This window comes from Prunus avium, chromosome 1 (assembly GCF_965620075.1).
Source record: "Prunus avium chromosome 1, drPruAviu1.hap1.1, whole genome shotgun sequence".
Lineage (NCBI taxonomy): Eukaryota > Viridiplantae > Streptophyta > Magnoliopsida > Rosales > Rosaceae > Prunus > Prunus avium.
The window spans coordinates 54,816,247-54,844,229 of record NC_142284.1 but is presented as its reverse complement, the minus strand read 5'-3'; the positions used below and the strand labels follow the sequence as shown (position 1 = coordinate 54,844,229).

Genomic DNA, 27,983 nt, shown 5'->3' with positions numbered 1-27,983 from the left:
TTGATTAAGGGTTGACCTATAAACCATTTTTCAATTAAATCACATACTTTGCATGCATTATTGGAGCCCAAAATCTATTACTGGGATTAACACTTCCAAACAACCATTTCCTCACAGCACAGACGGTTCAGATTTCTTCTACTACCGCCAACAATCAATCGGCGGTCACGATCTCTCTGCCTTTTAAATCCGTACAACTTCGCGCTTCCACTTAATCCTTCTTTCTCTCTCTCTCTCTGCAAAACCCACCTACGCTCTGTTTCTTCTTTTAGAAGTTAAACTACCTACCTTGGCTTTCTTGCAGAGCAATTCGCCTAGGGTTTGGCCTGAAAATGTCGACCGGAAACCGTCGTCCGCCCCCGTTATCATCCTCGTCGTCCTCGGCCAAGAGGCCCTCAGTTTCGAGTCAGCCGAACAAGAAGCCCATGGCGACCAGGGCCCAAGTGGCAAAAAAGCGCACAGCTCTCGCCGACGTCACGAACCAAAGAAATGGCTCTCAGAGTGGTCAACCGACCTTCATCGCTTCGTCGAAACCTCTGGTTCGTGTACTGTTCATCTTCGCTACGTTGATTAGTATATTCTATTTATGGATTTTGCTATTATTATAATAGTGATTGTTACTTTATTCTCCTTTCTTTTCTTTTGATTCTTGAAATGGGGATTTCTTGAACCATGGATTTTTCTATTTACGTAACCCAAACAATTGGGAAACTATAGGAATTCATTTACGCGAATTGGCTTGTTTTCGTTTTCTGCTTTTTCCTTTACGTAACCCAAACAATTGGGCTAAATTGAAGTAATTTTCAGTTTCACCATGCAATTAGGGGATATTCCATATTTTACTAAAATGGGTTTCGTTGATTTCTTTGATTTATGAGTCAGACAAGTTTCGAAAGAAAAGAAGATTCAGAATCTTACAATGAAACAAATCATGACAAGCTGCAGATCATGTTACTGAAGATGCTAATCTTTTTAATGATTAAGCTTCAATTTAACTGTATCTTTGTTCAATTTTTACAGCATAAGTCTCATACAGCACGTCAAGCTAATTTTCACTTTTTGCAAGTATATGTTTGGCATGGCCTTCATTATCTGGTCTTAGTGTTAATGGTTTCCTAATTACACATGGGCGTTTTATGTTATAACACTTCATAATTTATACATAATGTATAAATTATGAACTTTCACTTTTTACAACATTGAATGTTTTGTAGTAATAATGTTACTTAAGTAGTTGAATTAGTACATACAATGCAAGTGTATATTTTGCTAAGTAATAATTTAATGTGTGAAGTACAATTGACATGAAATGTTAGTGGAGTTGTTACATCAAATTGCCCTTCAATTTATGGCCATAGTAAAGCATTTTGATCTTTCAAATTGTATTAACATGGATAAGTCATTACCAGGCAGATAGGTGTACTGATGATAATATTTTGAGAAAATGAGTAACTGTGCTGTATACTTGAAGGTGCCATGTGCAACTAAAATTGCTAAGACAACGAAGGAATTGTCTACTTGCGCGAGTAATACTGACCTGTCAGGGAATGTCTTTCCTCCATCCTTGAGTGCAAAATCAAGCATCGTGGTTCCTTTCAGTGATACATCCTTTTCAGGAAGGAATCCGACTACTGAAATAGTTGCCACTAATCCTTCTCCAAGCAGCAGTGTTACTGTTCTTCCTGCTCCCAGTAGCATAGTTCATACATTCAGAAATAGGGATGGATCTCCAAGCAGATCAGTTAGTGGTTCAGTTTCTTTAGATGAGAACATGTCTACGTGTGAATCTTTGAAGAGTCCAGAATTTGAATATATTGACAATGAGGAAATTTCAGAAGTTAAATCGATTGAGAAGAAGACAACTAAAAGCCTCTGCATCTCAGACTATCCAGGAAAAGAAGGTTTCTTCTTTTACACACTATATCTTCCCCCTAGTTTCTCTCTAGTATTTGTTTCAGTTCAGTATCCTTCCTCATTTAATATGTCAAATGAGACTTGGTATACATCATAAACAGTTTGGTTGTCAGCCGTACTACATTGTTGAACCTTCTTGAATTTATCAAGCGAATCTTCTTTTCAGGCCTTTCCAAAATAATATTTTCCAATCTTGATTTCAGGAAACATCTGGAAGAAAGATACATTTGTCAATATGGAGACCACAGATAAAATTGTTGATATTGATAACAATCTTATGGACCCACAGTTTTGTGCAACCATTGCATCTGACATATACAAACACTTGCGTGACTCTGAGGTTTGAAATATTTCTTCCAATGAATGATCTTATAAATAAATATTGCTTTTAATTTTGTGAACTTCCTTTATATTACTGATAAACACATTTTACACATAGTTACCTTCTTATGATGTATTAAAGTCTTTCAAGCTTTTTCTAAACATTTGCTAGTATTTTTTGGGAGTTTAGAAATGACATGTATGCTACATTCTAGAAAATCTTTGAAGGTTGCAGCAGGACAACAGTCTTGTGAACTCTTTTACAAAATTTGATTGAACTCCATCTCTATATTAGATACAGATTCTTAAAATTTTATGCACAAATTTGTCTACTGCACAATAAATTTTCTGCAACTATCTTATCCAGTTATCTTATATCCGCCCTGTTCTAATTCAAGTGCTCATCACTATCTCATGTTCCCTTCCTTTTATCCACTTCTGTGTCATTTGATTTGTTCGATATTTCGGTTTCAGGCAAATAGAAGGCCCTCCATGGACTTTATGGAAAGGATCCAGAAAGACATTAATGCCAGCATGCGCGCAATTCTGATTGATTGGCTAGTTGAGGTAAGTTATGGTGGGCGATATTGCCAGGGTGGTTTTTTAATCCAATAAACTCCGCCAACCCACTATCTGGATTATGTTTACCGTTTGACAACCATTACATATCTTGAACAGTGGGTTTTCCTTGCATTATTAAAAAAAAACTCTCATCGATCTTGACTAGTAATTTCATTTTATAGGTTGCTGAAGAGTTCAGACTTGTACCAGATACACTCTTTCTGACCATCAACTATGTAGATCGTTATCTTTCAGGCAATGCACTGAATAGGAAACAATTGCAATTGCTGGGTGTTGCCTGCATGATGATTGCAGCGTAAGATTCTAATTTTCTTCATCTTTTCTTTGGGCATGTGGATGTGTTTGACTCTCTAAATATATAAAAGTATTTCAAGATGCAATTTAACTAAATGAATGACAATCTTTCCAGTAAATATGAGGAGATTATTGCTCCCGAAGTGGAACAGTTCTGTTACATTACGGACAATACATACGTCAAAGAGGAGGTAGGGAATTGACTTTTGATCTTAGCTGCAGTTCTATATGCTTGTTTCAGTTGATTTTGATTCGAAGTACTGAATAATACAATGGATGCAGGTTTTGCAAATGGAATCTTCTGTGCTGAATCACTTGAAGTTTCAAATGACAGCTCCAACGACTATGTGCTTTTTGAGGTGATGTCTAGCTTTGTTATTATCACTCAAACAGGCACGTTTATTTTTGTTTCTATGGATATTGATTCCTAGTTCATGACAATTTTTCAGGCGGTTTTGTTTTGTTGCTCAACAGACCAGTGAGGTATCTGTCTTGGACTAGCCTGCTTTTTTTGTTTAATTTCCTCCACTGATAACAGGTCTGAGCATGCTTTAACAAAAATAGAAGTGGCTTCCTAGTCTGAATTTGACTTGGATTTGGGCAGGATAATGGATTGTGTTGGCTGCTGTTTTCATTTAATGTTATACATCAGGATAATGGATTAGTGTTTCATACATCTTGTTTAACTAAATTCTGATAGTACTGAGACTTCTTGTCTTGTGGTGGTGCTAAAACTTGATATGGTGTGTTGTTGAACCTGCAACTTTTCCTAGGTTCCATCGCTGCAGCTCCAGTGCTTGGCCTTCTACATAGCAGAGTTGTCTCTTCTCGAATATAGCATGCTTTGTTATGCCCCGTCACTAATAGCTGCTTCTGCTGCTTTCTTGGCAAAGTATATACTTTCCCCTTCAAAGAAACCTTGGGTATGTTATGTGTTAGATATTTGACAGATTTTTATATTTCCATCCTGTCTAATAAACTTTGGAATATAATTTTTTATTTTCTGGTTCAGAATTCTACATTGAGACACTACACACTTTATCAAGCCGCTGATTTGTTTGATTGTGTCAAAGCACTGCATCGCCTATGTTGTAATGGTTGTAGTTCTGACTTGCCTGCGGTTAGGGAGAAGTACTGTCAACATAAGGTATGAAGAACCCCTTTCTCTCTCCTTTTTTTTTTATATTCTTCCGATGAAATAGAAATTGGAGCATATAGCACTTCCCCCTTTGCATTCTCTACCTTCGTTTAAATTAGATTTCTTTTATTGTCGCATTTCTACAAATCATGCAATCAGGAGATAGGGGAGGGAGAAATAGGAAAAAGGAAGTGCTTTGTTTAAACTGAATACTTGAGGTTACATGAAAATGATTTGAAGTAATGATAACTTATTAGAAGCATGGGGTTATTTTTTTTGGTAATTGCCTACTGCATTACCGTTATGGAGGTTTACTTCTTCACCGAGAATCAGTTATGGAATTTGTGAAACTTGAGTGAATTTATATCCATATTCCTTTCCACAAAAAATAAAAAAAATTCCATATTCAAATATCCCCGTCCAATCTAAGACATTTTCTTTCTGCTTTAGTACAAGTTCGTGGCCAAGAAGTACTGCCCTCCATCAATACCTACGGAGTTCTTCCAGGATTTAAACAACTAGAAGCTCACATAACTCACTGTTCCAATTTGAAGAGTCATTTCACAATGCCCTATTGCACTCTGTGTATGAATTTCAACACGACGCTGGCTTCTCACTGCACTGTTTCCTTGCTAGAAAACTTACCAGAAGTTAGAATCTTGTAAAACTTGTGCGATTGTCATTCTTGCTTAGATACTTTAGTGTACTTCAAAGATCAAAATACGTATAGAACCATTTCTCTTTTGTAGTCTACCTTCATTTTGTTCATATGCTTTTTTCTTAGACCGGAAAGATTGATGCCTACAGCTTTTCACTTAAATGAAGCCCGACTGTTGGTAAACCCTTGCAACATTGATTTCTTTGTTTCAGGCCAAGCCATGTATGTAATGATGAATGTGTATGTCAAACTAATATGATTGCTATGAACCATGCATCCATACTAGTGTCCTCATCTAATCGAGTGTCAGATTCCTGTTACAATAACTTAAATAAGTTGACTTTATCAATCGTATTAATTATTGAATGGATTGATCCAAACTTATAATTTCCTATCGGTTTCGAGTCCTGTTGTTTTCAAAATTATAAATTAATCATAAGGATTTTCAAAATAATGATCTTTATACTATTCCTTAAATAGATCTAATTTAAGACCATACAACAAAATGAATAAAATCGGACAAAAATAGGAATTACATGGCCGCGTCATGAAAAGAAACTATGACTGTATGTACCATAAACGAGAACGAGTATGATGCTCACGAGTTAGGTCATTTTTGTACGTTGCCGTAGAGTAAAGACAGACTCGCAGACCGTTTGAATTTGAATTCAAAAACCGCAAACAAAAACTTAAACTGACAGCCTGTGACGTACGACGCAAATAACGGACGAATCAGATTCATCCAAAAAAATAAAAGTCTAAGGTTCAAAAATCACGTGGTCCCCACCCTTGTCCGCTCCTAACGAATACCGAGCCCAACCAACGGTCCGGATCTTCTCTCAATTCAAATTATCCAATCTCCCCGCCTAAAAAGTATAATTAACCAATTATTAAATCACTCAACTCTCTCACACTTTCTCTGCTGAAAACCAGAGACAGTCACTTCAAAGTCTCTTTCTTTCACTCTCTCTCTCTCTCCAAGAACGACTCTTTTTCTTGGGTCTGAGCCAAGAAGGTTAAAACAGGACCAGAATTTGAATTGGGTTTGATCCGAAATGTCGACCCAGAACCGCCGTTCAGCATTTCCGTCGTCTCTGGCAAAACGACAGGCTTTGTCGTCTTCGTCTTCGTCTTCGTCGGCATCGGGGAATGTTGGGAAGGTTGTGGCAGCTGAGCCGCACTTGGCCAAGAAGCGAGCGCCTCTCAGTAACCTGACGAATCGAAACAGTGTGTCTAACAACGGTTTACGGAGTTCAGGGGGGTCATCATGCACTCTGGTAAGTGAAAATTGGTTTTGTATTTGTCGTGTTTGGTTTAAGAGAAAATGCTGGAAAGATCAGAAAGTTCGAATCTTTGCTTCTATTTGTTTGATTTCTATGCCTACTCTGTCTTTCAGTTGTGTTACTTTTGTTGGTTTTTTTGACTTCTGGGTAATTCAAATTTGGTGTGGTAAAATATATGTTTCCCTTTTCACCGATTTTCTGATCTTTTCTGAAAAAAAATGTTGGAAAATGCAAGAAAATGATATTAAAGTTTCTTTTAGTGTAATAAGAAATTAGAGGTAAACTGGGTTGACTAATTGTAGCATATAAAATGAGTTGGACATGAAACATTGATTGTATTATGACCCAATAGAAGAAACTATCTATTGGTCCATTGGTTTTCTAATCATCCTATTCTAAGTACTGGATGTCTGCTTGTCAATGATAGGAATCAGAAGTATTCATGTCTGCTGCTTTCTGTCCCAATTTGAATTTTTTACTGTCTTAGACACCTTGTGTATGCATATGAGGAGAACTTGTTCATAGTATCAGATTCTAATAAGCTGAATTTAATATCTGAAGGTACCCTGCACAAATAAGATTGCCAAAGTGAAAAAGGGACCTCCTGCTTGCACTGGTAACAAAGGCGTCTCAGCGAGTAGCCTACCTGCATCCTTCAATGTTAAACCAAGTGCAGTTGTTCATCCGAAGGTTACACCTGCCCCAAGAAGCGACGAAGCAGTCCCTAGCTCTTTTGCCTTACCTGGACCATGCAGCATGGATGTTTCTCCAAGTAAATCAGATGGAAACTCAGTTTCTATGGATGAGACAATGTCAAGTTGTGATTCTTTTAAGAGTCCGGAAGTGGAATACATAGACAACAATGATGTTCCAGCAATTGATTCTATTAACCGGAAGACATTCAGCAATCTCTACATTTCAGACCATGCGGAAACAACAGGTTGCATATTGTATCAATTTTTTACTTTCCCGTGGCCGTGCCACTTGAACTACAATAGATCTTTTTTTTTTATCATTTCCGAATATAGTTTTTGCTGATTTTCTTGCAGGGATTGCCTGCAAACGAGAAGTACTTGTGGAGTTGGAAGCAGAGGATAAAATTGCTGATTTGGATAACAGTTTAATGGATCCTCAGCTTTGTGCAACCATTGCCTGTGATATTTACAAGCACTTGCGTGCATCTGAGGTTTGACATCTCTTCCAAGTATATTCAAATTGAGATCTGTTCTATATATCTACACTTCCTAGTATATTCAAATTGAGAACAATGTGTTTTAAAAAACTACTTGATACAGGTCAAAATTCAGTTCTAGCTGACACTGTAAAACTATATTCATTTTGCTTTATCCTTGTTTGATATTTGCTCAATCACCATAAATTTCAGGTAAAGAAGAGGCCTTCCACAGATTTCATGGAGAAAACTCAGAAAGATATAAATCCCAGCATGAGGGCAATACTAATTGATTGGCTTGTGGAGGTAAATGATGTTTCTGGATGGCCTGAGATGATTTCCATTGTATCGTTTCTGTAAATTTTCCAAGGGTTTGCTTGTAATCATGTGAAGGCTGAAATTCAATTCCAACTGCAGGTGGCTGAAGAATACAGGCTTGTACCTGATACATTATATTTGACTGTGAACTACATAGACCGATATCTTTCAGGGAATCCGATGAATAGACAACGATTACAGTTACTTGGTGTTGCCTGCATGATGATTGCTTCGTAAGCTTTTATGGCCCCCATCTCTAGAGTGTTAACTTACATATGATTTGTTTTATGTTATTCTCCCTTTCTGTTCTCTGGTTCACTGAGTGTATTATTGACAAGAAAAATGGTTTATATTTCCAGAAAATATGAGGAGATATGTGCACCCCAGGTGGAAGAGTTTTGTTACATTACTGATAACACATATTTCAAGGAAGAGGTTGGTTTTACCTTACTTTGGCTGAACTGTGGTAGATTTTTCCTCAAGTTACTTGTTTCCTTCTAAGCCGCATTAACTTAAACTTTTAAATGCTGCAGGTGTTGCAAATGGAATCTGATGTTTTGAATTACTTGAAGTTTGAAATGACAGCCCCCACAACTAAATGCTTTTTAAGGTGATGACTAGCTTATATTTATCAACTTTTGCTTTACACATATTGAACTGGTGTTAACCTATGATACATTGATCTGAACTGTAGGCGATTCGTGCGTGCTGCTCAAGGGGCCAATGAGGTATCTTTTTGGAACCTTTGAATGCCCAGTCCGTTGGTTTACTTATGTTCCTTGTTGTACACATGACTGATTAAATACTGCCCTGAACATAAATAAATAGAGGTTCTGACCAAATAAATTTGTGTATTAAGGAATCACTTTGAAACAGAAGATGTATAAAAAAAAAAAAAAACTTCCTCTGATGTTCATAATTATGTACTGATAGCGAATGGTGTCGTAATTAAACAGCCAGAAACAATTCAGTGTCACAATCTCCACCCTGAAAATAACTTTGTTCTTTGTGGTGATTTTGTTTTCTATACCAGGGTATATCAATGCATTTGGAGTGCTTAGCAAACTACCTTGCAGAATTATCTCTTCTAGAGTACAGCATGCTTTGTTATGCTCCATCACTTGTAGCTGCTTCTGCAATTTTCCTGGCCAACTTTATACTTCTTCCTTCAAAGAGACCATGGGTATGTGTCCTGCAAATCACAATCACACTTGTGATAACACTTCCTTGTTATACAGGCTTACTTACTCATCCATTCTTTTCCGTTTTTTTCTGTTGGTTTCGGAACCAGAATGCCACATTGCAGCATTACACGCTTTATCAGCCGTCGGATTTGCGTGACTGTGTCAAGGATCTCCATCGCCTTTGTAGTAACAGCCAGAGTTCTAGTTTACCTGCTATCAGGGAGAAATACAGTCAGCATAAGGTAAGAAAAATTTCACAAAGTTTTCTTTCCCACACATCATGCCAACTTTGTGCACAAAAGTATGAGTAGCCTAAAAGTGACATTTGTTTTTGTTGAATTCTGCCTCAGTATAAACATGTCGCGAAGAAGTACTGCCCGCCAACAATACCTTCAGAGTACCAAACTTAAGGGCACTAAACATTTACATTACTCTTCCAATGTTCTGTTGGATGAACTTCTGGTGACTTAACTTGTAGCAGCTTTTTTCCTACATTGTAAATTTTTTTTCCCTCCTTTATTTATTTATTTGGTTTTGTATCTTCAGCATGCCAATAGTTTTGTGCGCGTTGGGCCCTAGTGCTGACCGTAGTGTTTTAGTGAACAAAAGCTCATGTTCTTGCTATTGGAGTTTTATCCCACAATTAACTTCTTGATGGAGCCACACGAGAAAAAAAGACAAAAAGACAACAAAAAAAAAAGACAAAAAGAAAAAAGGAAATCCAAGAAGACTTAGATAAAAGTCCAACAATTGGACCCCAAACAAAAATAAAAAATTAAAGACTTACGTTGATTGAAAGTGAAAACTATTTTGGGGCTGATTTTAGGGTAGGGTTCATTCAAGAAAGGTTCATTAGGCGAGCCTCGTCTGAAATATAATTTACAAACTACATTACGTTGATTGGAAGTGAACATTTTTGTGACTGTTCCTTGTCCAGTCAAATCTTGGATTTAAAAGAAAAAGAGTTACGTAGCTTTCACCTGAGTAAGGATTATGTATCGTGTGCTTGTCTAGGTACGACAGAGTCACACTATGCACGGTAAATACATGGACCATTTCCATTTCCTTGTCTCTCCATGTAAGATTTTAAGTTGTTTTTCATGTCTATGATGATGTCATTGTTGTAAATCTACAACCAACTTTTTTAGGTGGAGTTACGGTCACACTGAAAAGTTTCTCCATAAATAGTTTTAAGTTAAGAGAGAAATTCATTGAAACTTTGGAACAAAGATTACAAACACCATTAATGATTGTCTTAACAAAAAAGAGACCAGGGGAGCCCTAAGAGTGGCGTCAATAAAACCTCGTCATAAAAACCCCAAAAGGGGAAATCCAGTCGAAGAAAAAGAGTGCCACACTCATTAGGTTATAAGTTATTTAAAAGCAAAACTATTGAGTATTGTAAAATTTGTAAATGCAAGTACATCACATGTGTAGTGAAAGAGGCTAAAAGAGAAGTTTTAAAAATTACTAGCCTAATGAAAAATTATGTGAGATGTACTGTTAATGGGATGGATTGAACAATTCTAACATATTGCTTTTCTCTATTAAGGATTAATTTAGCTTTTTTCAATTTTCTTTGTACCTCACAGGACTGAGTCCAAAGGTTTTTCATTTAGTTTAATTGATCAGAATTTCCCCTACAATAAAATAAAAAGTTTTGTTTTTTGTCAAAATAATAATAAAATAAAATAATAAAAAAGTTATTAGCAGTGAAAGATACAGCTGCTTACCTTGTAAGAAAAGAAATTTGAGAGCTGACCGAAAAAAGTAAACAAACGGGAAAAGCCAAATATTGCATTCAATTTCTAGTATAAAGACATTGACAAATCAAAATATATGTACAACTTTAACTCCAGTGAGAGTTATAGACTGGTTCAGTCCATATTCAGGTAAGAAAGTGGACATGGCTGCATTGGTTATGGTGTTTTGGGTGTGGCTGGCCTTCAACATTCCTCCTATCACCCCTTCTGGGAGGGGTCTTAGTCACCATGACCAAAAAAGAAAGCTTGCTTCTACTATTCCTGGTACACATGACTAAACTATTCACAAGCTTAAAGGATTGTTTTCCAGTAATTTATGCATCTTTGTTTGTATCTGTTTCATATTAACTGGTATTTTTAACACCCTTTGTACAACAATTTCAAGGTTTCATAAGTGTAGACTGTGGCGCAACTCTGCAGAACTATGATGACTCCAACATGTTTTACCAGACAGATACAGGGTTTATAAGTGCTGGAGTGAATTCACAGATATCCTCAGAGTTCATCAACTCAAGCCTTAACATGGAGCTGAGGACCTTGAGATATTTCCCAGAAGGAGAACAGAATTGCTACACCTTGAAGCCTGAGCAAGGCAGATCAAACAACTATCTCATCAGAGCTGTGTTCATGTATGGAAACTATGATGGCAAAAATCAAACTCCAGTGTTCCAATTGTATCTTGGGGTTAATTCATGGATAACGGTGAAAGACTCATATGTTGTACATGAGATCATATATGCTCCCTTGACAGATGCCATACAAGTGTGCCTTGTGAACAAAAACAATGGAACACCATATATTTCTGCACTGGAAGTTAGGCAATTGGACAACTCCCTCTACCAATCAGGTAATGGAGCACTGGCCTTGACTTCGCGAATCAACCTTGGTGGCTCGAATAAGATAATCAGGTGAGCTAGCTAGTTATAGCCCTGGAAACATTTATGTAATTTGGTATTCGAGTAAGCAATAGTGTGTTACAGTTTACTTGGTAACATGGTATAAGTAGAGGATCTTATTTCTTTATCAGGTACCCCGACGATATATATGATCGCAAATGGAATCATGACCAGAAAAATGAATGGATCCCAGTGACATTGGCACCCAACTTGACAATTGAGACCAGCAACAATGGCTACAAAGTACCAGACAAAGTGTTAGGAACTGCTGTCAAGTGTGTCAGTGGCCCCATATACGTCTCATGGCAATCCAAGTTCACAATTTCAAAATTTTATGTTTACTTTCATTTTGCTGAAATAGAAAAGCTTGAGGGTGGGAAACAAAGAACACTCAATATCCGTTTCAATGATTTTTATAACTTGGAAACTCTTACTCTGGACTATCTAAAGACACAAACTGTTGCCAGTTTTGCTCTTACTGGGGAGACAACATATAACTTCTCTATTTCTAGTGTGGACAGTGGCCTTCCTCCAATCCTTAACGCCTATGAAATTTACCAGCACAAAGACTTTTATCGCTTGCCAACAATCGAGAAAGACGGTACATTTAACAGTCAAGTTTTCTTATTTACTGTGCTGGTTACTTACTGCTTTTTGTTCTTGTTTGTTATATATGGTGAAGAAATGTCAGACTGCCATGATAGCTAATTTTTCAGCCTTATCCAACATAAGTGTTACCCTTAATTTCTCCATTTTGCATCCTCATGTCCATCTCTTGGTCTCCTTTGACTTTTGAACGAGATCACAGTGGATGCTATCATAAACATTATAAACACATACGGCATAATTGGAGAGTGGCAGGGCGATCCATGTTTTCCTTCTTCATGGAACATTTTGAATTGCAGCTCCATCAGTCCTCCAAATATCATTTCTTTGTGAGTGTTCTCCTTAAAATACCCAAAATATGTTAGAATATGTAATTTTTTTTATTTTTTTTGTTGCCTTTTCTAACTTGGGCAACTATATAAGCAGGAACCTTAGTTCAAGAGAATTGACAGGAAATATAGCTGTTTCATTCTCCAACCTCAGAATGATAGAATCTTTGCAAGTATAACACATTTTTTCTGTTTTTAAAATAGTGCAGGGCAATAAAAAAGCTTTGAGGCTTGAATAATGAATTGCCTCTGCCTAAACTACTATACAAATTAATTTAACAAAGTCTTATTTTCTTTCAGAATTATAAGTCTCCTCATACATATTTTTGTTTCTTTATACCAACCACTTGGGGTGCTCCTCAGTTTTCGGCATACTTATTTTAAGTTCTTTTACAAAAATGACTTATCCTATTTACAAATGTTGTCGTTTGTTTCAGGGATCTATCACACAATCAATTGACAGGTCCAATTCCAGAATTTCTAGCTCAACTGCCATACTTGAGAGTCCTGTAAGTTTTCAGCTGCAATATTGTGAGCCTTTTGGTTGAAGATTCTAATGACTTTTATGCCATCTTGCAGCAATTTAATGGGGAACCAGCTTGAAGAAGCAGTTCCCAAGGCTCTTATGGAAAAGCGCAATAGCGGAGGATTAACATTAAAGTATGCCTTCCTTAGAAATATTCAATGCAGTTATATCCTGACCTAACAATATGCTTTGAAAAGTTACTATTTTCTGCTTCATGCTAGTTTGGATGGAAATCCAGATCTTTGTTTGGCGGGTTCATGCAAAGGAAAAAACAGGAAGGTTGTTGCCATTGTTGCACCAACTGTATCTGTTGTGGTCTTCATAATACTATGTGCTCTAGCAATCTATTGGATCTGTGAAAAGAAAAGAAAAGGTATTTTCTTGATGCATTTCTCATGATGTCAACATTTATTTGAGATCCCGGTGCTTAAGATTTTCTTTTTCTTAAAGATTATGAGAAAGAATAGAACTGCAAAATGCATGTTTAGGTGAAAATTTGCTAATTTGTCTTTGCAATCTGCACTTTCTAAGGAATGAATCTTGCAGGCAAAAAGTTGCATCTTGGAAAATAGATTCTACATCCTCATGAAAATCTCAACCCTTCTCAATGAATTGTGTATGTTTCCTTTATGATGATCTTTATTGTAGGGACGAGAAGAGAATGGTCACTGAAAGCAAAGAATTGGAGATTTACATACTCTGAGATTGTGAATATCACCAATAACTTCAAATCTGTTATTGGAGAAGGTGGATTTGGAAGAGTCTACCACGGCAGCCTAAAACATGGAATTGAAGTTGCAGTCAAGGTGCTTTCTTCATCATCAAGACAAGGATCCGACGAATTTCAAAATGAGGTAGATACAAACTAGCCAAATTGTTGCATGCTAGAGAATCTTCAGATATAAACCATATGAAGTGCTTCTAAACAAAATTTCATGTTGTTATACTTGGTCACTAAATTCAATTGCAGGTGGAGCTCTTATTGGGAATTCATCACAAGAACTTGGTTTCTCTTTTTGGATACTGCAACGAAGGTGGAAAAATGGCACTCGTTTACGAATATATGGCCTGTGGAAATTTGCAACAGCATCTATTAGCAGGTGATTACATATTCTGCTATCAGGGTCATGCGGCTTATTCATCAACATAACCAGTGAACTGCCTCTGCATTATTGCATGATAGAACTTTTTAAACTCCGATTTGTCAATGAAAATATGTCACATCTTTGTAACAGATAGAAGCACAAACGTTTTAACCTGGAAAGAAAGACTTGAAATCGCAGTGGATGCAGCACGAGGTGGTTGATCTTAACTGATTTGTAAATCTTTTGTCTTTACATGCCCCAAAAGCAAGCAACTGATGGCAAACTACAAATGCAGTATTGGATTATCTGCATAATTGTTGCAAGCCACCAATAGTCCACAGAGATCTCAAGACTTCCAACATCTTACTAAGTGAAGACTTGCAAGCCAAGATAGGCGATTTTGGGCTCTGCAGAGTCTTCACAACTGAAAACGAGACTCATATATCAACCGATGCTAAGGGTACTCGCGGATACGTTGATCCTTAGTAAGTCTTGACAGATTTACCAACTAAATGAGCTAGAAACCCACTGTCTTTTTTATAGCTATCAATTTTATGGCTTTTGGGATTGTTTTTTACATCGAACTGCAATCAATTTTCTGTCCAGATATTACCATACTGGGAAGCTGAATAGGAAGAGTGATGTTTATAGCTTTGGGATTGTTCTGTTGGAGCTGATAACTGGCCTGCCTGCAATAATAAAAGGCCCTCCAGTGATAGAGTTATGTGATTGGGTGGGTCCCCATGTTCAAAGAAAGGGCATTGGAGATATAGTTGATCCAAGATTAGAAAGCTATGACATAAATTCTGCCTGGAGAGCCATAGAAGTGGCAATGGCTTGCATACCATCAATAGCAATCCAGAGGCCAGACATCAGCTATGTCTATGATGAGTTGAAGGCATGTTTGAAAATGGAGATGGCTTCTGAGAAACCTCAGATAATGGAAGGCTACCAGTCCTGGTCAATCAGTTCAATTCATACCACTCCTTTGGACCCCAAAGTTGAAATGCACCATACTTACTAGTGACAATTTATTGTTATGGTGCGAGTGGGCGACTGCTCCTAACATAACTCTATATTGTATATACCTCTACCTTTACGGCACATGTGTATATACACACATACCTTCTACTTTTATTGTCACGAATCATGAGATCTTTAATGGATCAGAAAATATATGCCTTACTTTAACAATCACCACGAGCATAAACTAATGATGATTAGTGAGAAATACATAGAGTTTGTGGCTTTACATATATAAGTTTTTACTTTTTACATGGAAAAGTTACCGTGGTATATCCAGGATATATATGCACATCTAGTACAGAAAACCAAAACATCTACACACCACATTGAGGCTTGTTTAAGACCCAAGATGCAGCAGCCCCAACACCATAACTTGGTCCCATCTTACTGAGCCACTGCAAGTCCTCAAACTCACAGCCAGGCCTCTCAATTGGCCACTGAACATCAGTGGGCTTAATGAAATGAGGGATCCACACAGGGGTCCCATCCTCATAAGAATTTTGTGTCAACCTCCTAAGATCAGAGCCGTCCAAGTTAATTGTGAAGATCTCACCGTAAGGCTGATAGTGATGTGGGTTTGAGATGGGCTCAGCTGATATAGCCCCATAGTCCGAAGTAAAAACTAGGCTTTTCCCATCCGGGCTGAACCAAGGGTGGTTGGTGCGACCGCCTGATCCACTTTGGATCACTTTCCTCAACCCGGTTCCATTCGGGTGGATCACATACAACTCAAAGCTCCCGCTACCTGGGTTGTCTCGGTCCGATGCAAATGCAATCCATTCCCCATCAGGAGACCAATTACACATTGTGTCCGTCCACATACCCTCCGTCAGTCGGTGGAGCCCACTACTTTCCCCATCCTCGGCGTCCATGATATACAAGTTCTTATGACCCGACAGACCCGAGCGAAACACGATTCGTTTTCCGTCCGGAGAGGGTGAAGGAAAAGCATTATTTTTCCCATTAGTGGTCAACTTCTTAAAGCTCGCTGGGTCAACGTCATCAACGGTGATGGAGATGATATCAACCTCAGAACTCTCGGGTGCAAAATCAGGTCCAGCCCCAGTGTATAAGACGCCTTTACGCACCGGGTCCCACGCTGTTGAGAAGGCAGCTCCAGGGTACACATGGCGCCGGTTCGAACCGTCCAGGTTCACAACATAAACACCCGGGAAGTTCACGTAAGCGATAAGATCACCGGCGGGTGAAAACGAAGGGAACGAACCGTCAATTCTCAAGATCGAGAGGTTAGGGATTGGACTGTCGATGTTCTGAAGAAAAAGCTTGGGGCTTTCTTCTCCGTTTCCGTTCACTCTGCACTTGTGATACCCGACCCGACTCGAATCGGGCGATATGAACGGGTTGAAGTGGTGGGTTTGGGGCGAGACGAGCCTGGTCAGCTCCTTGAACTCGTTCCTCACCAAGTCGAAGAGCTCCACGTGGCGAAAGCTCGAGGTGGGTCTTCTGGTGGCCACGGCGATGAACTCCCGGTTCCCCGGTGATGTGGCGGGTGTGAACGCGTGGAGACCCGGCGGCGTGACTCGCTGAACCACCACCGACTCAGTCGAACTCGGTCCCTCTCTCCGCAAAATAGCCCTGTAAATACTCCACCACTGATCCTCGCCTCTTCTGTGGAAGTAAATGGTTGACTCGTCGACCCAACTCGGCCACCCACCGTGTTCGACCACCTTGACTCTCTGAGTCCCGTCCCTAGTCAGAAAGACGTAGATGTCTGTACTGAGCTCCTCCACCTCCCCGTCCCAGCCTTTCGGTCCGTACGAAGCCACCGCCGTCCAAACCCCAGACGGAGACACCGCGGGGCTGAAGTCAGCGATGCCGTGTGGGGTCAATCTCTGAGTCACGCCCGAGTTGATGTGAGTCGAGTACACCGCGGCCGAACTCGTCCTCGGCACGCCCGAGTCCTCGTGAGTCGAGACGTAAACCAAGTAATCTCCGGCCAAGCTCGGCCGGTCCTTCATAGAAAGACGATTCTGGCCCTGCTCCAAGCTCAATAGCGGGACCTGAACCCGGTCCGAGACTTCGAGAGCGGACCTTCTTCCGCCGCTCGTCGTCGGCGAAGTGAGATAAACGGCGTCGTAGTATATGTTGGAAAAGCCGTTTCTTTCGGTGACATAGATGAGCTGGAGTGATGGGTCGGGTCGGGTATGGGATTGGATTCGGGTTAGGTTGGGGAAGTGGCCGTTGAAATTGACGGATTTTGCATCTGTGATTCGGGTCTCGGTGGCTGCGGAAGGTAGGCCCCCCTGAATCGGGAGAGTGAAGATGTCGAAGTAGTAATCTAATCTGCCGAGCGTTCTGAAGACGATGCTGGAGGCGTCATGGTCAGCCGCTGCACAGAATCGCAGCGCCAGAAAATGGAGGAGAAAACAGAAAACCGATACGCGTTTCATGGTTTTTGCTTTGATTGTTTCTCTGGTTCAGTGTCTGACTCAGTGAGTGAGTGAGTGAGAGAGTCTTCTTGTTGTTTCTGTGGATTGTCGTCCGAGTTCTTCCTACTGAGGGGTTGGAGATAACGTGATTGTGGAGAGAGGAGTGGATCACAGCACGTGGCAATCTAGGAGACGTTGGATATGGAAGTTATTTTCTTGGGTGGGCCCACTTTTTGGTTGGCGCCTTGTACAAGAGTTATAATGTTGTCTGTTTGTTTGGATTTCCTTATCAACAGAAAACCCACAATTCGACCAAAATAAATAAATAAAGAAAACCACAACCTTATAGTTTGACACCTAGTCATATATTGCAAATACACAACACAATTGTTCACCATGGGGTTTTTTTTTTTTGGGTGGATAATTGGTCACCGTGGTTATACATAACAAATAAGAAATTATCACATTAATTAGTAAGTGAAATTTCGTATCATAAGTTAATGCCTCGAGTATTATTGCTACTTACACATACTACTTGCTTTCTTTTAATTCTAACTATAGTATATATACCGTGATTGAGATTATCGATATAATTTGAAGAAAATGTAAAGCATCGGTATATATCATCGCCGATTTGAGAATGTGTAATTGGTACCACCGTATAGGGCTCCTGATTTTTTTTATTATTTATTTATAATTTTATTATTCAAAGTACTTGCATTGGTTACACATGAGACCCAGACGAAAGATTTGAGTTTTGAGTGACTAGGTTGTGGAGCCGAGTGATGACAATTGGTGGTTGGTCTACATGACATAGTGGAGGTTTCACATAGAAGAAAATTCAACAATAGTAACTGACATTCACTAAAATAGCTGTACCACAGCATCGAGAGAAACTTAGGCAGCAAGCTCATTCGGTCAAAGCTATATATATATCCCCATTTCCACTCATTTTCTCCTCCTTTCTCTGTTTCTCTGTTTCTCTGTGTCTTTTAACTTGAAGCGGAGACTCAGTCATGCCCATGGCGATTACATTCACAATCAATATATCTTCCCTTTCTGCTAAAACCCTTTGAAGCTTGAACCTCAAAAAACCCCGTGGCCCACACATTTCTAACCCTCATTTCTTCTCTTTCCTTTTGTCCTCCTTTGAATTTTGGTTTGTTTTGCTTCTTCTTGGAATCAATCTTGGAAATGAGCTTCTTGAGGCCCTCCGCTCTGTATCAGTGCTTCATTGCGTTCCCTTCGCTGAGGTGGATGCCATGCCAGAGCTGGGAGTTTCTGCGATGGCCGGGGCTTGATGGGCTCTTGAGACTCTTGGTGGTGGTGCTTTTGTGGACTATGTTTTCTGAGATTCGCTTCATTCCTTCCTCTTCTATGTACCCGACTCTTCGTGTTGGTGATCGCGTCATTGTCGAAAAGGTAAGAATTTCGGATTATTTTTTTGCCTTTTTATTTTCTTTTTCTGGAAAGTTTCTGTGCAAGAAGTTCACACATTTCCTCTATTTTAAGTGGTTCCCATTTCAAAGATTATGGTTTGGTTTGCTTTGTGTTCTTTGTCCAAAAGAAATGCATTTGCCTTTTTCTTTTAATGGATAATGCATTTACCTTTCTTTATATATATATATATATATATTTAAAACCTGTAGTCTTCTTGTTGAAGTCTTAGCCTGTTTCCAGGAAAGTAACATCTTGGTTGCAATGCATGTATCCCTAAGTGTTTACTGTTTCAAAGGGTGACCTTGTGATTCTATGTGAATCAGGATAAATTCCCACTACTATTGTTGTTTGACTAGCCACATTATTTATTCTTTTCCTTTAACAATATTGTAGTAGCTGACCAATGATTATTTCAGCTCAGGGACCGTATTGAAAGTTGATTTCTTTTTCTTTTTTCATAATTGAACAAATGGTACTCACACTGTTTTCTTGCATTTTATGGATGGAACTATTTTTTGTTACCGTCAATGTGTCGGGGATAGGAGCAACTTTTGGGTTCAGTGTATTGCCTTTTGATGGAATTGGAGCTTTTATGTTGCATAGAATTATGCTCTTACTCTTTTTTTTTAATATCTTTATCGTGATTGATCGATCTCCGACATTGTTTCTGGTTTTCTTCTTTCTTAATTTTACTTTTCGTAAGTACTTGTTAAGCTGTTATAATCAAGCAGCAAAAAGTATACGTTGAATGATATCGATAAGAATTGCCTGCTTATGTAATTGGAGCTTTTATCTTACAAAAGTTAGAAAACCAGTAGGATGAAGAGTGGAAATCCAACAAAATTTCATCTGATATACAGACAAATCATGAATTTCCTTAGCTAGTTCTCTGAAAACCCACCATTTTGAACTTGTGACTTTCCACTCTGTATAGTTACCCCAAATGCTGCAATGATGAATTCACTGGGGCATGACTTAGTTCATACCAGTACCACTTGAAGCTATAATTAATTTTCAATCTTAAAAAAGCTCTGCAATCCAGTTGGTTAAATATTTATGTTTAGAGTAATGAGAAACTCTGTTCTGCCCTTTTTCATTCAATAATAGTCTTTGTTTCTAGCTTATGATTGTTATTAGCACTCGCATTAACACTGTGGTTACTTCAAGCTATCGTTTGTTTCCACTTCTAGTTTTGATTAACACTGTGGTTACTTGATAACATTTTCAGGCCTCATATTATATTCGAAGTCCTGCTATGCATGATATTGTAACATTCTCGGATCCAACACAGGTTTGTTCATAACTTCACATGGTATAATACTACCTAGGCCAAGTCTCTAGGAACAATGGTTTAAGTTTTGCTCAAGCCTTACTTTCTCTGTTTTTTTCTGTAGCAAACTGGAGACTCGGAACAGATTGTTTTCATAAAGAGGATTGTTGCGAAAGGGGGAGACTTGGTTGAGGTATATTGAGTATGCAATTAGGCTGTTTTCAGAAGATGGTAGACTTCTTCATATTTATTTACATCTTCTTACATGTTATTCAACTCGTAGGAACCAATTGGAATAACCATGCATCAGGTTCATTGATGTCAACTTTCTTCCAACTCCTTGCAGGTTAGTAATGGATGGCTCTATGTCAATGGAATTGCGCAGAAGGAAGATTTTATCGCAGAACCACCCACATATGTATCAAATTTAACAGTGAGCGCCATCTCTACGACTATTTTGTCTTTTGATTTACTGCTCCTTTTATGTGCAATTTTTCAGCAGAACTGTTCATGAACAAAATTATGTGTAGGAACTGCTTATGCAAAAGAACAATCAAATATTGATTTATGTAACCTGTGCTCCTTTTCATCATTTATAATTTGGATATTTATGTTAATTGTTAGTTTCTCTTGAGGCTGCAATTTGAAATGGTTGCTTAACACATCATTTAAAAACTTCTGTGGGATTTGCAGTATGTGCCTGAAGGCCATGTATATGTGCTAGGTGACAACCGCAACAACAGCTTTGACTCCCATGTTTGGTTAGTATTACTATTCTCAGTATAATCCAATTTCTATAATATCCCGTCATTATTTTCTTCATTTTCCCATTTTTCCTCTTCTCATCATTTTGCAAATCTTTTCCTTGTCTTCTATGAGCAGGGGACCCCTTCCCATCAAGAACATCATTGGAAGATATGTAACATGTTGTCATAGACCTCGCAGTTGATCGGTTGCTGTTTGAAGATCGGGTAGAGGTACTTGAAATTTTAGCACAGATGACATGAGGTGGCTTGCACACAATCGAATTTCCGATTCTGATCTGCGCTTGCCTTCAATCAAAACAATTTGATGTTGCTCTCTGAATCTATTCGTTTGTTCGTAGTACTAGTACAATGTCTGTAACTTACTGGTAGATAATTGACAGAAATTACTGAACTTCTTGTGAGTGCTTTAGCATAGACAATTCTGTATTGTGCTTGCTTCTGTTTAAGTTATGCTTCATATTTGCACTATAATAGATTCTAATTCTAACTCTAACCCACCAATTTGAATTAGAATTAGGCAGGTTTAAGATTTTTTTTTGGCTACACAGTTAGATTTAGAACCAGACAGGTGCTAACTTCTCTTTGACCTACCAATCAGTTTCACCATAACAGTGCTAACTTCCTTTACCTAGTTGGATGGAATTTCTATGTTCTGATAAAAGCCTTTAAAGTGTTTTTGTAGTGGTGTATCAAATCCAACAATTATGTGCCAAAGCTTTTCTCCAACTTTTGGAAGGTAAGTTTTGCAACGTGGCTGGATCCTCCTATTGAACAAAAAGTAGGAAAGAATCCAATCAGATCTGAACTCACCACCAGCAAAAAAGCTTTTAAAGTTGGGCTTTGCATAAGTTTCCAAGTACACAAGCCCACCATGAATAAAGAAATATCTTAGGAAAACTGTGGACAAGGACAGCGCAATAACCCTTCTGTTTTCTATGTTTGGAATCGGACAACAATGGCAGAATGCATTGAGCCTTAATTAGCCTTCTATCTTTTTTGATCGAGAAAGAATTAACTTCAATGTACAAATAGTACCAAACATGATGCGAAAAGTGATCTCGTTAAAACTTTGTCATAAAAAACATTCAGAAGATAAAAATTCAGTTAAAGAAAAAGAGTACCATAACATCCAGACACAAATGAAACTTGTAATTAAATGGGAAGAGAACAGTTTTGGAATCTTATGACTTGTCTATGGCATTTTCTTTAGGCCCAACTTTTTGTTTTGAATTTTAATTAGCTCCGTTCGTCGTTTTACTTCGACTCTAAATCTAGTCAAAATGGCACACTCTCCACAGTCATAAAATACAAAATACGTGCATGAAACACGTGCATGGTGGTCCACGTCAGTCCACGCATTACTTGAAACTCTAATTCTGATCAATATTTCTCCACTCCACCCCCAAGTCTCCTCCGCCACTACCAGACCGATTCGCCGCGTGAGTTATAGATAAGGCAGTCTTCTAAATAGTCAACCACAGACAAGGGTTCGTGGTGTCACACAGTCAATTCACTGTACTAAAAACGACTTTCACAACCAACCACTCTTCTTGCTAGCTCGATAAACTTTGAGATAAAATTTTCAGTCGTGAAACGTTAACATCATCTGACCTATCCTTTTTGTGGTGCTACGGAATTTATGGCAAGTTATAATTTGAGTGAATTTCATTTCACGTGATTTTAAACGCTAATATTCAATTTGAACATCATACTCAAAATTAATTGACAACGAATGAAGAAGTTCAAAAAAAAAAATTAAACGTTTTCATTTTACTATGTGATACACTCTTAAAAGCCTAACATTATGCACGAGTGGGTTAAGTCAGGGCAGTGAACCTGCCCTTTTACATCCAAGTCTCTATTTATGAAAATTAAATTAATTTAGAATAATTTATACTATTATTGGTACATCCAATGATTTTTCATGCTGCTTCCTCATCCTAAATTTTCATGTTTCCTTCTTTCAATTATTATTATCACTATGATAACAATAAATAATGCGATTGATGAGACAGAGGAAGAAAATGCGCAATCATATATATACATTGGTCATGGACTGCCAAAGTTGACCGCCGTTCGTTATTTCTTTCTTTCTAAATATATATTGGTCCCTCGTATTACCCTCCAATGAGGCAGCCCAATAAGCTGTATTCATTTTTCATTTATTTTCTATCCGAATATCCCAAAATAATACAAAAACAATTTGTTTCTGGGATCAGTTTTCTTTTGCTAAGAATTTTCAACATCAATTGGATTAATTAATTCGCTTTTCTTCATTTAATAATGGTTTCAATTTTGATTTAGTCATTATCATCTTCTTTTTTTCTTCTTAAAATCAAAAGCCACTACCAATTTTGATTTGTCAAGATATATATGCGGAAACTTGTAACGATAATGCACCTAGGTAATATACCTAATTCTCACTTCTTCTACACTAAAGTATCTGCCCTTTTGACTTGTTGTGCAATCAAATCTATATTATACTCAATAAGTGCGATTCCAATTCAAAGAAATGGGTTCCTTTTCTTATCAAACCTATGCAAAAAATTATATATAATTCGGATGTCCGCACATTATTATCATGGGGATATTATTGTAAATAGAGAGAAAAATAGGAAGGATAGTAAAAATACATGATGTCCACAAGATAATAACTTCCGGAAATGATAATAACGTCTAGACTCTAAAAGTCCACATAGGAGAATATATATATATATATATATATATATATATATATATATATATTTCTGCATGGTATGCCACAACTAAACCTGCAGACTGGTTCTATATTGTCTGCCCTAAATCAAGATTTAATTAAGTAGCTTTTGGTTCTAAACTTCAATAGGTTTTGAATTTTATGGGTGTGTCTTTTCCTGAGAAGTTAGAACATGGATTTTTTTTTTGGTTCGAAGTTAAAACATTGGTTGCATTAAAACCAACATATCTTGAGTTACTATAGTTTACTTTATAGTTACTTATATTATATATAGATAGAGAGCTTTTATTATAGGATCTCTCAAATAAACTTATTTGAAGGACACTCCACATTGTATTTCACTAATCCAAACCGTCTATTTGATATATATTTATTCAAAGATCATCTCTACAAAAAAAATCACTTGAATCTAATATCATTTGACCTCTCAATTAAATTATTGAAATTTTAGTACTTTCTTGAAGCACCGTATTTATTGATTTTGTAGAATACAATTAGATGCCTCAACAGTTTCTAATTTGTCTAAAAAATTTGTAGGATACCCTAAATGGCGTCCCTCAATAGAAGATGATTGTATATATATATATATATATATATATATATATATATATATATATATATATATATATATATATATATATAATTATCGTGCTGTGGACATCCAAACGTTATTATGCTGTAGACATCCGAACGTTATTATCGTGCAGACGCCATGTATTTTGTACTACACCTCTCTGCTTTCCTGCATATTTACAATTGCATCTACACGATAATAACGTGTGGACATTCAAATAAGAGAATAACTATATATAAATTTGGGGTACTGTGCAAATCATAATTATTAGATTAAAACAATAATAATTTGAATAAATGTATCATTAGAAAGATAATAATAAATCCATTAATAATGCTTAAATCTAATGGTTCAAAATTTGTGTAAAAAACACAGTTTCATGGATCCGCCCTCATATACATAAATCTAAAAAATATATATATATATATATATCATATTTATCCTATGTTATAAATTTATTTCTAGAGTTAAAGTATAACTTGACGTGACACAAAGGAACTTACTTTTTTCAAATTCAACATATTTCTAGACACTGGTTTCTTAATTTCTTCGGTTTCAAGTGAAATAATAGAGCACAATGGTCAATGGGCACTTGTTTGTCGGTACAATTTGTAGCTAGCATTACTCTCTTTTTTTCGTTTAATCAAAGCTAACCTTTTTATTTGTAAAAAAAAACTTTTTGACCCATTGAACACTAATATAGTTTAATATAGTCTCAAGTAGATTTTACTAGGGTCCATCCCCATATATATATACATGATTCTAATATTCCACGTTGAACGGAATTGTTAGGAAAAAAAAACGTGGGGGTTTTTCAGAAGGAAAATATTATGATATTTTGTATAAGATATACTTACTTTAAAAAAAAAAATGGAAAGGAAATCTTGGCATATGCGATAATACTAAGTACAAGAAAAACTAACATGGTCTCATGTTAGAGCATATTATTTATGCGACAGATTGAACGGTCTCATATGCTTTCACGTTAATTTTAAAATCTGAAAGTTGGTCAATAGTGAACGAAAATAAACTAGTTTCTTCTGTACTTCTTCTTCTGATTATGTTAATTAACTTCACTCAGTAAACCAAATCATACAATGCATGCACTACATGAAAATCCGCAGCTTATGTATATCCACATATCAGATCAATGAATGGTTTCCTTATAATAATCATCTTTTCAAGCAATTTGTTAAAAAAGAAAGACTAAAAAATCACTCATGCAACTTGCAGAATGATCATAAACACAAAGTGCTTAATGCACGCCCAGACATATAACAAATACAAGAAAATCAAAGAAGATAACGTAATATCTCCTTCTTCTCTTGTCAGTTTTAGATAATGCATAAGTACATATAAAAATTGCAAGAACCTTAATTAAATTGATGCTCGTGTTCGAATGTAGCTGATTATTTTTTAATCAAAAGGAGGATTTGTGTGTCGGCACCTTAAGGAATATGTTAATCTGAGACGGAGGCACACAAATTTATTTGGGGACTTGGAGATTTAATTTGGATCACATTAGGACGAACAGAATATTAGTACCTCATAGATTTGGGTTAGATAAATTGATTTAGGCAAATTACACAAGCTCGATCTCCCCATACAATAGAGTAATTTAGATTATCATCTTGTTAAAAACAAATTCGCCTAACTCACTAAATGTAACCAGATTATTAAGAATTTTCAGTCATTACTTTAATATACACCTTAATATTAAACCTAAATATCCTAAATAGGCCTAATGTGGCCCTCAAAATATGCAAAATTCATCTCTAGTCATGGGCTAAAAAATAATTTGACCAAATTTGGAGGGCCACATTTAGCCATTTATCCCTCCTCCTAGGGCACTTGTAACCCAGTTATAGCCTAGGCCAAATATATATATATATATATATATTTTCTTTTAACTTTTAAATGTATTCAAATTTTAAATATATATCAGAACTATTTGAAACGTTAACTCTCTTTTTTTTTTTTCCAAAATTTCCGTTTGGCTTTTTAAATTTTTTTTTAAAAAAAACTTCAAAAATATCTCTATAAATACTTCAAAGTTTCACACTAATTTCATTCCACATTTCTTACAAATTCTATCACATTCTCTACTTATTCACAACTTTCCACACTCTTTTTTGATTTTGTTAAATATTCCATACTCATTTCATTCAAACATTTCCTACAAATTTATTCTCTTTACTTCTTTTGTTATTCACGTTGTTGGAAAAATGTCTATAAATAGTAATTTTAATAAAATATAGAGGGCCCTAAAATATAGCTCTGCATGGCTGGATGGAAAAATTTAGCGCTGTACTATTCTTTACCAAATTAACATTTTGGAGGGCTAAAATGATAGCCCTAGACTACATTTAGTCCTATAACTAGAGCCCTAAAACAATGTCGTAATTTTTCATAACACAAATACAATATTACTCAAAAAAGAAAATATCTGTACAAAATCCAATTTCATATCTACTAAGCTAGTTGTTTGTCTTATGACCAAAAAAAGCTAGTTGTTTGTCCAATAATTTGATTATAGTTATATCCGAAGCAGTGGCCCATTCGAGGCTTAAAAAGTCTTTGCAACTTGCCAGAAGATATATTTCCTTGGAGATTTGGACACAAAATTTTCTAGAGAGAAACCACCTAATCCTTGTAATTTAAATTATTTAATCATCATTGTCGTCTAAAGCTTCTCCAAAGGTTTTGAAGGCTAACAATTTAAAATTAGTTGTTGTTAATCATCTATTAGTCCACGTACCCAAACTTTAAGATGAAGAAGGTTCAAATGTTATAATGGTTTATTCTTATGCACGTGGCCTTGGAAAGCAAAGCTTAAAGGAATAAACTTTAATTTAATTAGATTAAAGAAACTACCATTTTGTACAAAAAGGGAAAAAAAAAAAAAGAGAGAGAGAAGAAAATACATTTTTTACAGCGAAGATTGAGTTCAATCCCACCTGACATTAAAATCATACCATTTCATTGGTATTTGGTAGGTACTTCAAAAGCGCTTTAGTTGAGAGTGAAGCAAGCACTTATATCAACAGTGCTTTTGCAGATAAAGAAGGTTTTTATTCTCTACCTTCCAAACAGAAATTCTAAAAATATTCAAACATTTCAGCAATTCAGCTGTCCCTAGAAGACCTTTGACTGATGTCAGTTTTTTTTTGGATTAAGAAAATCTCACATCTTTAATTAAAATAAAATAAAAATCCATAAAACTGCTGCTTAGAACCTTTTCCACAAACAATTCTGTGCCCTATTTTCAAGAAATCTTCTGTACATCATGATGCAGAATCAAACTCAAAGCCAAGTTCACACTGTGACTTTTTGAGCTAGCTCCCCTACTTTTACATATTTTTCATTTAAATTTGCATATAGTTTAAGATTGTGACTGAATTTTTGTGAATAATTTAATTTTGCACATGCCAGGCTTTAATATTCTCTCTCTCTAGTTATTCTCTTATTCGGATATTTCCACATTATTACCGTGTGGATGTCACAGTAAAGAAGGAGAAAAGTAATGAGGGATAAGTGATTCATAACGTTTAGTTGTTTGTACAGGAGAATTTCTCTCTATATATTGGTCATGTATATGTTGCTATCATCAAGTGGAAAAGTTGGGATAGGTATCAACCCAAATTTGCACATTAAGTGCTATTATTTGGACTTAAACAAAGGGAAATTCATAAATATATTAATGTCTACATATATTCCCAATCTTAATCAGGT

The 27,983-nt window shown here is 36.8% G+C and overlaps 5 protein-coding genes across 7 annotated transcripts; 4 read left to right on the top strand and 1 right to left on the bottom strand.

Annotated features, from left to right (window-relative positions):
* Positions 1 to 49: 49 nt before the first annotated feature.
* On the top strand, positions 50 to 5,000 carry LOC110750526 (cyclin-A1-4-like). Of its 3 annotated transcripts, XM_021950864.2 has the most exons (12): positions 50 to 191; positions 305 to 539; positions 1,472 to 1,901; positions 2,118 to 2,254; positions 2,710 to 2,802; positions 2,979 to 3,112; positions 3,227 to 3,302; positions 3,394 to 3,470; positions 3,561 to 3,594; positions 3,885 to 4,034; positions 4,124 to 4,258; positions 4,700 to 5,000. In XM_021950864.2, exons 2-12 carry the CDS (start codon positions 333 to 335, stop codon positions 4,769 to 4,771), a joined length of 1,545 nt encoding a protein of 514 aa, XP_021806556.1. In that variant the 5' UTR covers positions 50 to 191; positions 305 to 332; the 3' UTR covers positions 4,772 to 5,000. The 3 variants fall into 3 exon arrangements, 2 of the variants coding, with proteins under 2 accessions (XP_021806556.1, XP_021806555.1); XR_002525756.2 differs by lacking the exon at positions 50 to 191 and having other exon boundaries at positions 218 to 539; positions 3,885 to 4,003; XM_021950863.2 differs by lacking the exon at positions 50 to 191 and having other exon boundaries at positions 220 to 539.
* Positions 5,001 to 5,804: 804 nt separating this feature from the next.
* Positions 5,805 to 9,441, top strand: LOC110750524 (cyclin-A1-1-like). The gene is made up of 11 exons (XM_021950860.2): positions 5,805 to 6,184; positions 6,752 to 7,130; positions 7,240 to 7,376; positions 7,575 to 7,667; positions 7,779 to 7,912; positions 8,039 to 8,114; positions 8,213 to 8,289; positions 8,374 to 8,407; positions 8,713 to 8,862; positions 8,971 to 9,105; positions 9,214 to 9,441. The coding sequence occupies exons 1-11, from the start codon at positions 5,963 to 5,965 to the stop codon at positions 9,271 to 9,273; spliced, it is 1,497 nt and encodes a 498-aa protein (XP_021806552.1). The 5' UTR covers positions 5,805 to 5,962; the 3' UTR covers positions 9,274 to 9,441.
* Positions 9,442 to 10,611: 1,170 nt separating this feature from the next.
* Positions 10,612 to 16,361, top strand: LOC110750555 (putative leucine-rich repeat receptor-like serine/threonine-protein kinase At2g19230). Its single transcript, XM_021950891.2, has 11 exons — positions 10,612 to 11,534; positions 11,654 to 12,123; positions 12,331 to 12,457; positions 12,895 to 12,966; positions 13,037 to 13,117; positions 13,205 to 13,356; positions 13,632 to 13,837; positions 13,954 to 14,083; positions 14,219 to 14,281; positions 14,364 to 14,553; positions 14,675 to 16,361. Coding segments are annotated over exons 1-11 (1,962 nt in total). The 5' UTR covers positions 10,612 to 11,064; the 3' UTR covers positions 14,676 to 16,361.
* LOC110750554 (DPP6 N-terminal domain-like protein) lies at positions 15,226 to 17,667 on the bottom strand. The gene has a single exon (XM_021950890.2). It carries the CDS (start codon positions 17,503 to 17,505, stop codon positions 15,409 to 15,411), a length of 2,097 nt encoding a protein of 698 aa, XP_021806582.2. The 5' UTR covers positions 17,506 to 17,667; the 3' UTR covers positions 15,226 to 15,408.
* A 752-nt stretch (positions 17,668 to 18,419) lies between these two features.
* On the top strand, positions 18,420 to 21,432 carry LOC110750535 (chloroplast processing peptidase-like). The gene is made up of 6 exons (XM_088244841.1): positions 18,420 to 18,906; positions 20,153 to 20,215; positions 20,319 to 20,387; positions 20,541 to 20,627; positions 20,888 to 20,955; positions 21,077 to 21,432. The coding sequence occupies exons 1-6, from the start codon at positions 18,679 to 18,681 to the stop codon at positions 21,141 to 21,143; spliced, it is 582 nt and encodes a 193-aa protein (XP_088100967.1). The 5' UTR covers positions 18,420 to 18,678; the 3' UTR covers positions 21,144 to 21,432.
* The last annotated feature ends 6,551 nt before the right edge of the window (positions 21,433 to 27,983 follow it).

Coding starts and splice junctions, on each gene's coding strand:
- LOC110750526 (XM_021950864.2), top strand. CDS start 333: ATGTCGACCGGAAACCGTCGTCCGCCCCCGTTATCATCCTCGTCGTCC. Junction 3,471..3,560: donor ACGACTATGTGCTTTTTGAG/GTGATGTCTAGC, acceptor ACAATTTTTCAG/GCGGTTTTGTTTTGTTGCTC. Junction 4,035..4,123: donor CCCCTTCAAAGAAACCTTGG/GTATGTTATGTG, acceptor TTTCTGGTTCAG/AATTCTACATTGAGACACTA.
- LOC110750524 (XM_021950860.2), top strand. CDS start 5,963: ATGTCGACCCAGAACCGCCGTTCAGCATTTCCGTCGTCTCTGGCAAAA. Junction 6,185..6,751: donor GGGGGTCATCATGCACTCTG/GTAAGTGAAAAT, acceptor TAATATCTGAAG/GTACCCTGCACAAATAAGAT. Junction 7,377..7,574: donor AGCACTTGCGTGCATCTGAG/GTTTGACATCTC, acceptor CATAAATTTCAG/GTAAAGAAGAGGCCTTCCAC.
- LOC110750555 (XM_021950891.2), top strand. CDS start 11,065: ATGTTTTACCAGACAGATACAGGGTTTATAAGTGCTGGAGTGAATTCA. Junction 12,967..13,036: donor CTGCCATACTTGAGAGTCCT/GTAAGTTTTCAG, acceptor GCCATCTTGCAG/CAATTTAATGGGGAACCAGC. Junction 13,838..13,953: donor CCGACGAATTTCAAAATGAG/GTAGATACAAAC, acceptor ATTCAATTGCAG/GTGGAGCTCTTATTGGGAAT.
- LOC110750554 (XM_021950890.2), bottom strand. CDS start 17,505: ATGAAACGCGTATCGGTTTTCTGTTTTCTCCTCCATTTTCTGGCGCTG.
- LOC110750535 (XM_088244841.1), top strand. CDS start 18,679: ATGAGCTTCTTGAGGCCCTCCGCTCTGTATCAGTGCTTCATTGCGTTC. Junction 18,907..20,152: donor ATCGCGTCATTGTCGAAAAG/GTAAGAATTTCG, acceptor TAACATTTTCAG/GCCTCATATTATATTCGAAG. Junction 20,956..21,076: donor AGCTTTGACTCCCATGTTTG/GTTAGTATTACT, acceptor TTCTATGAGCAG/GGGACCCCTTCCCATCAAGA.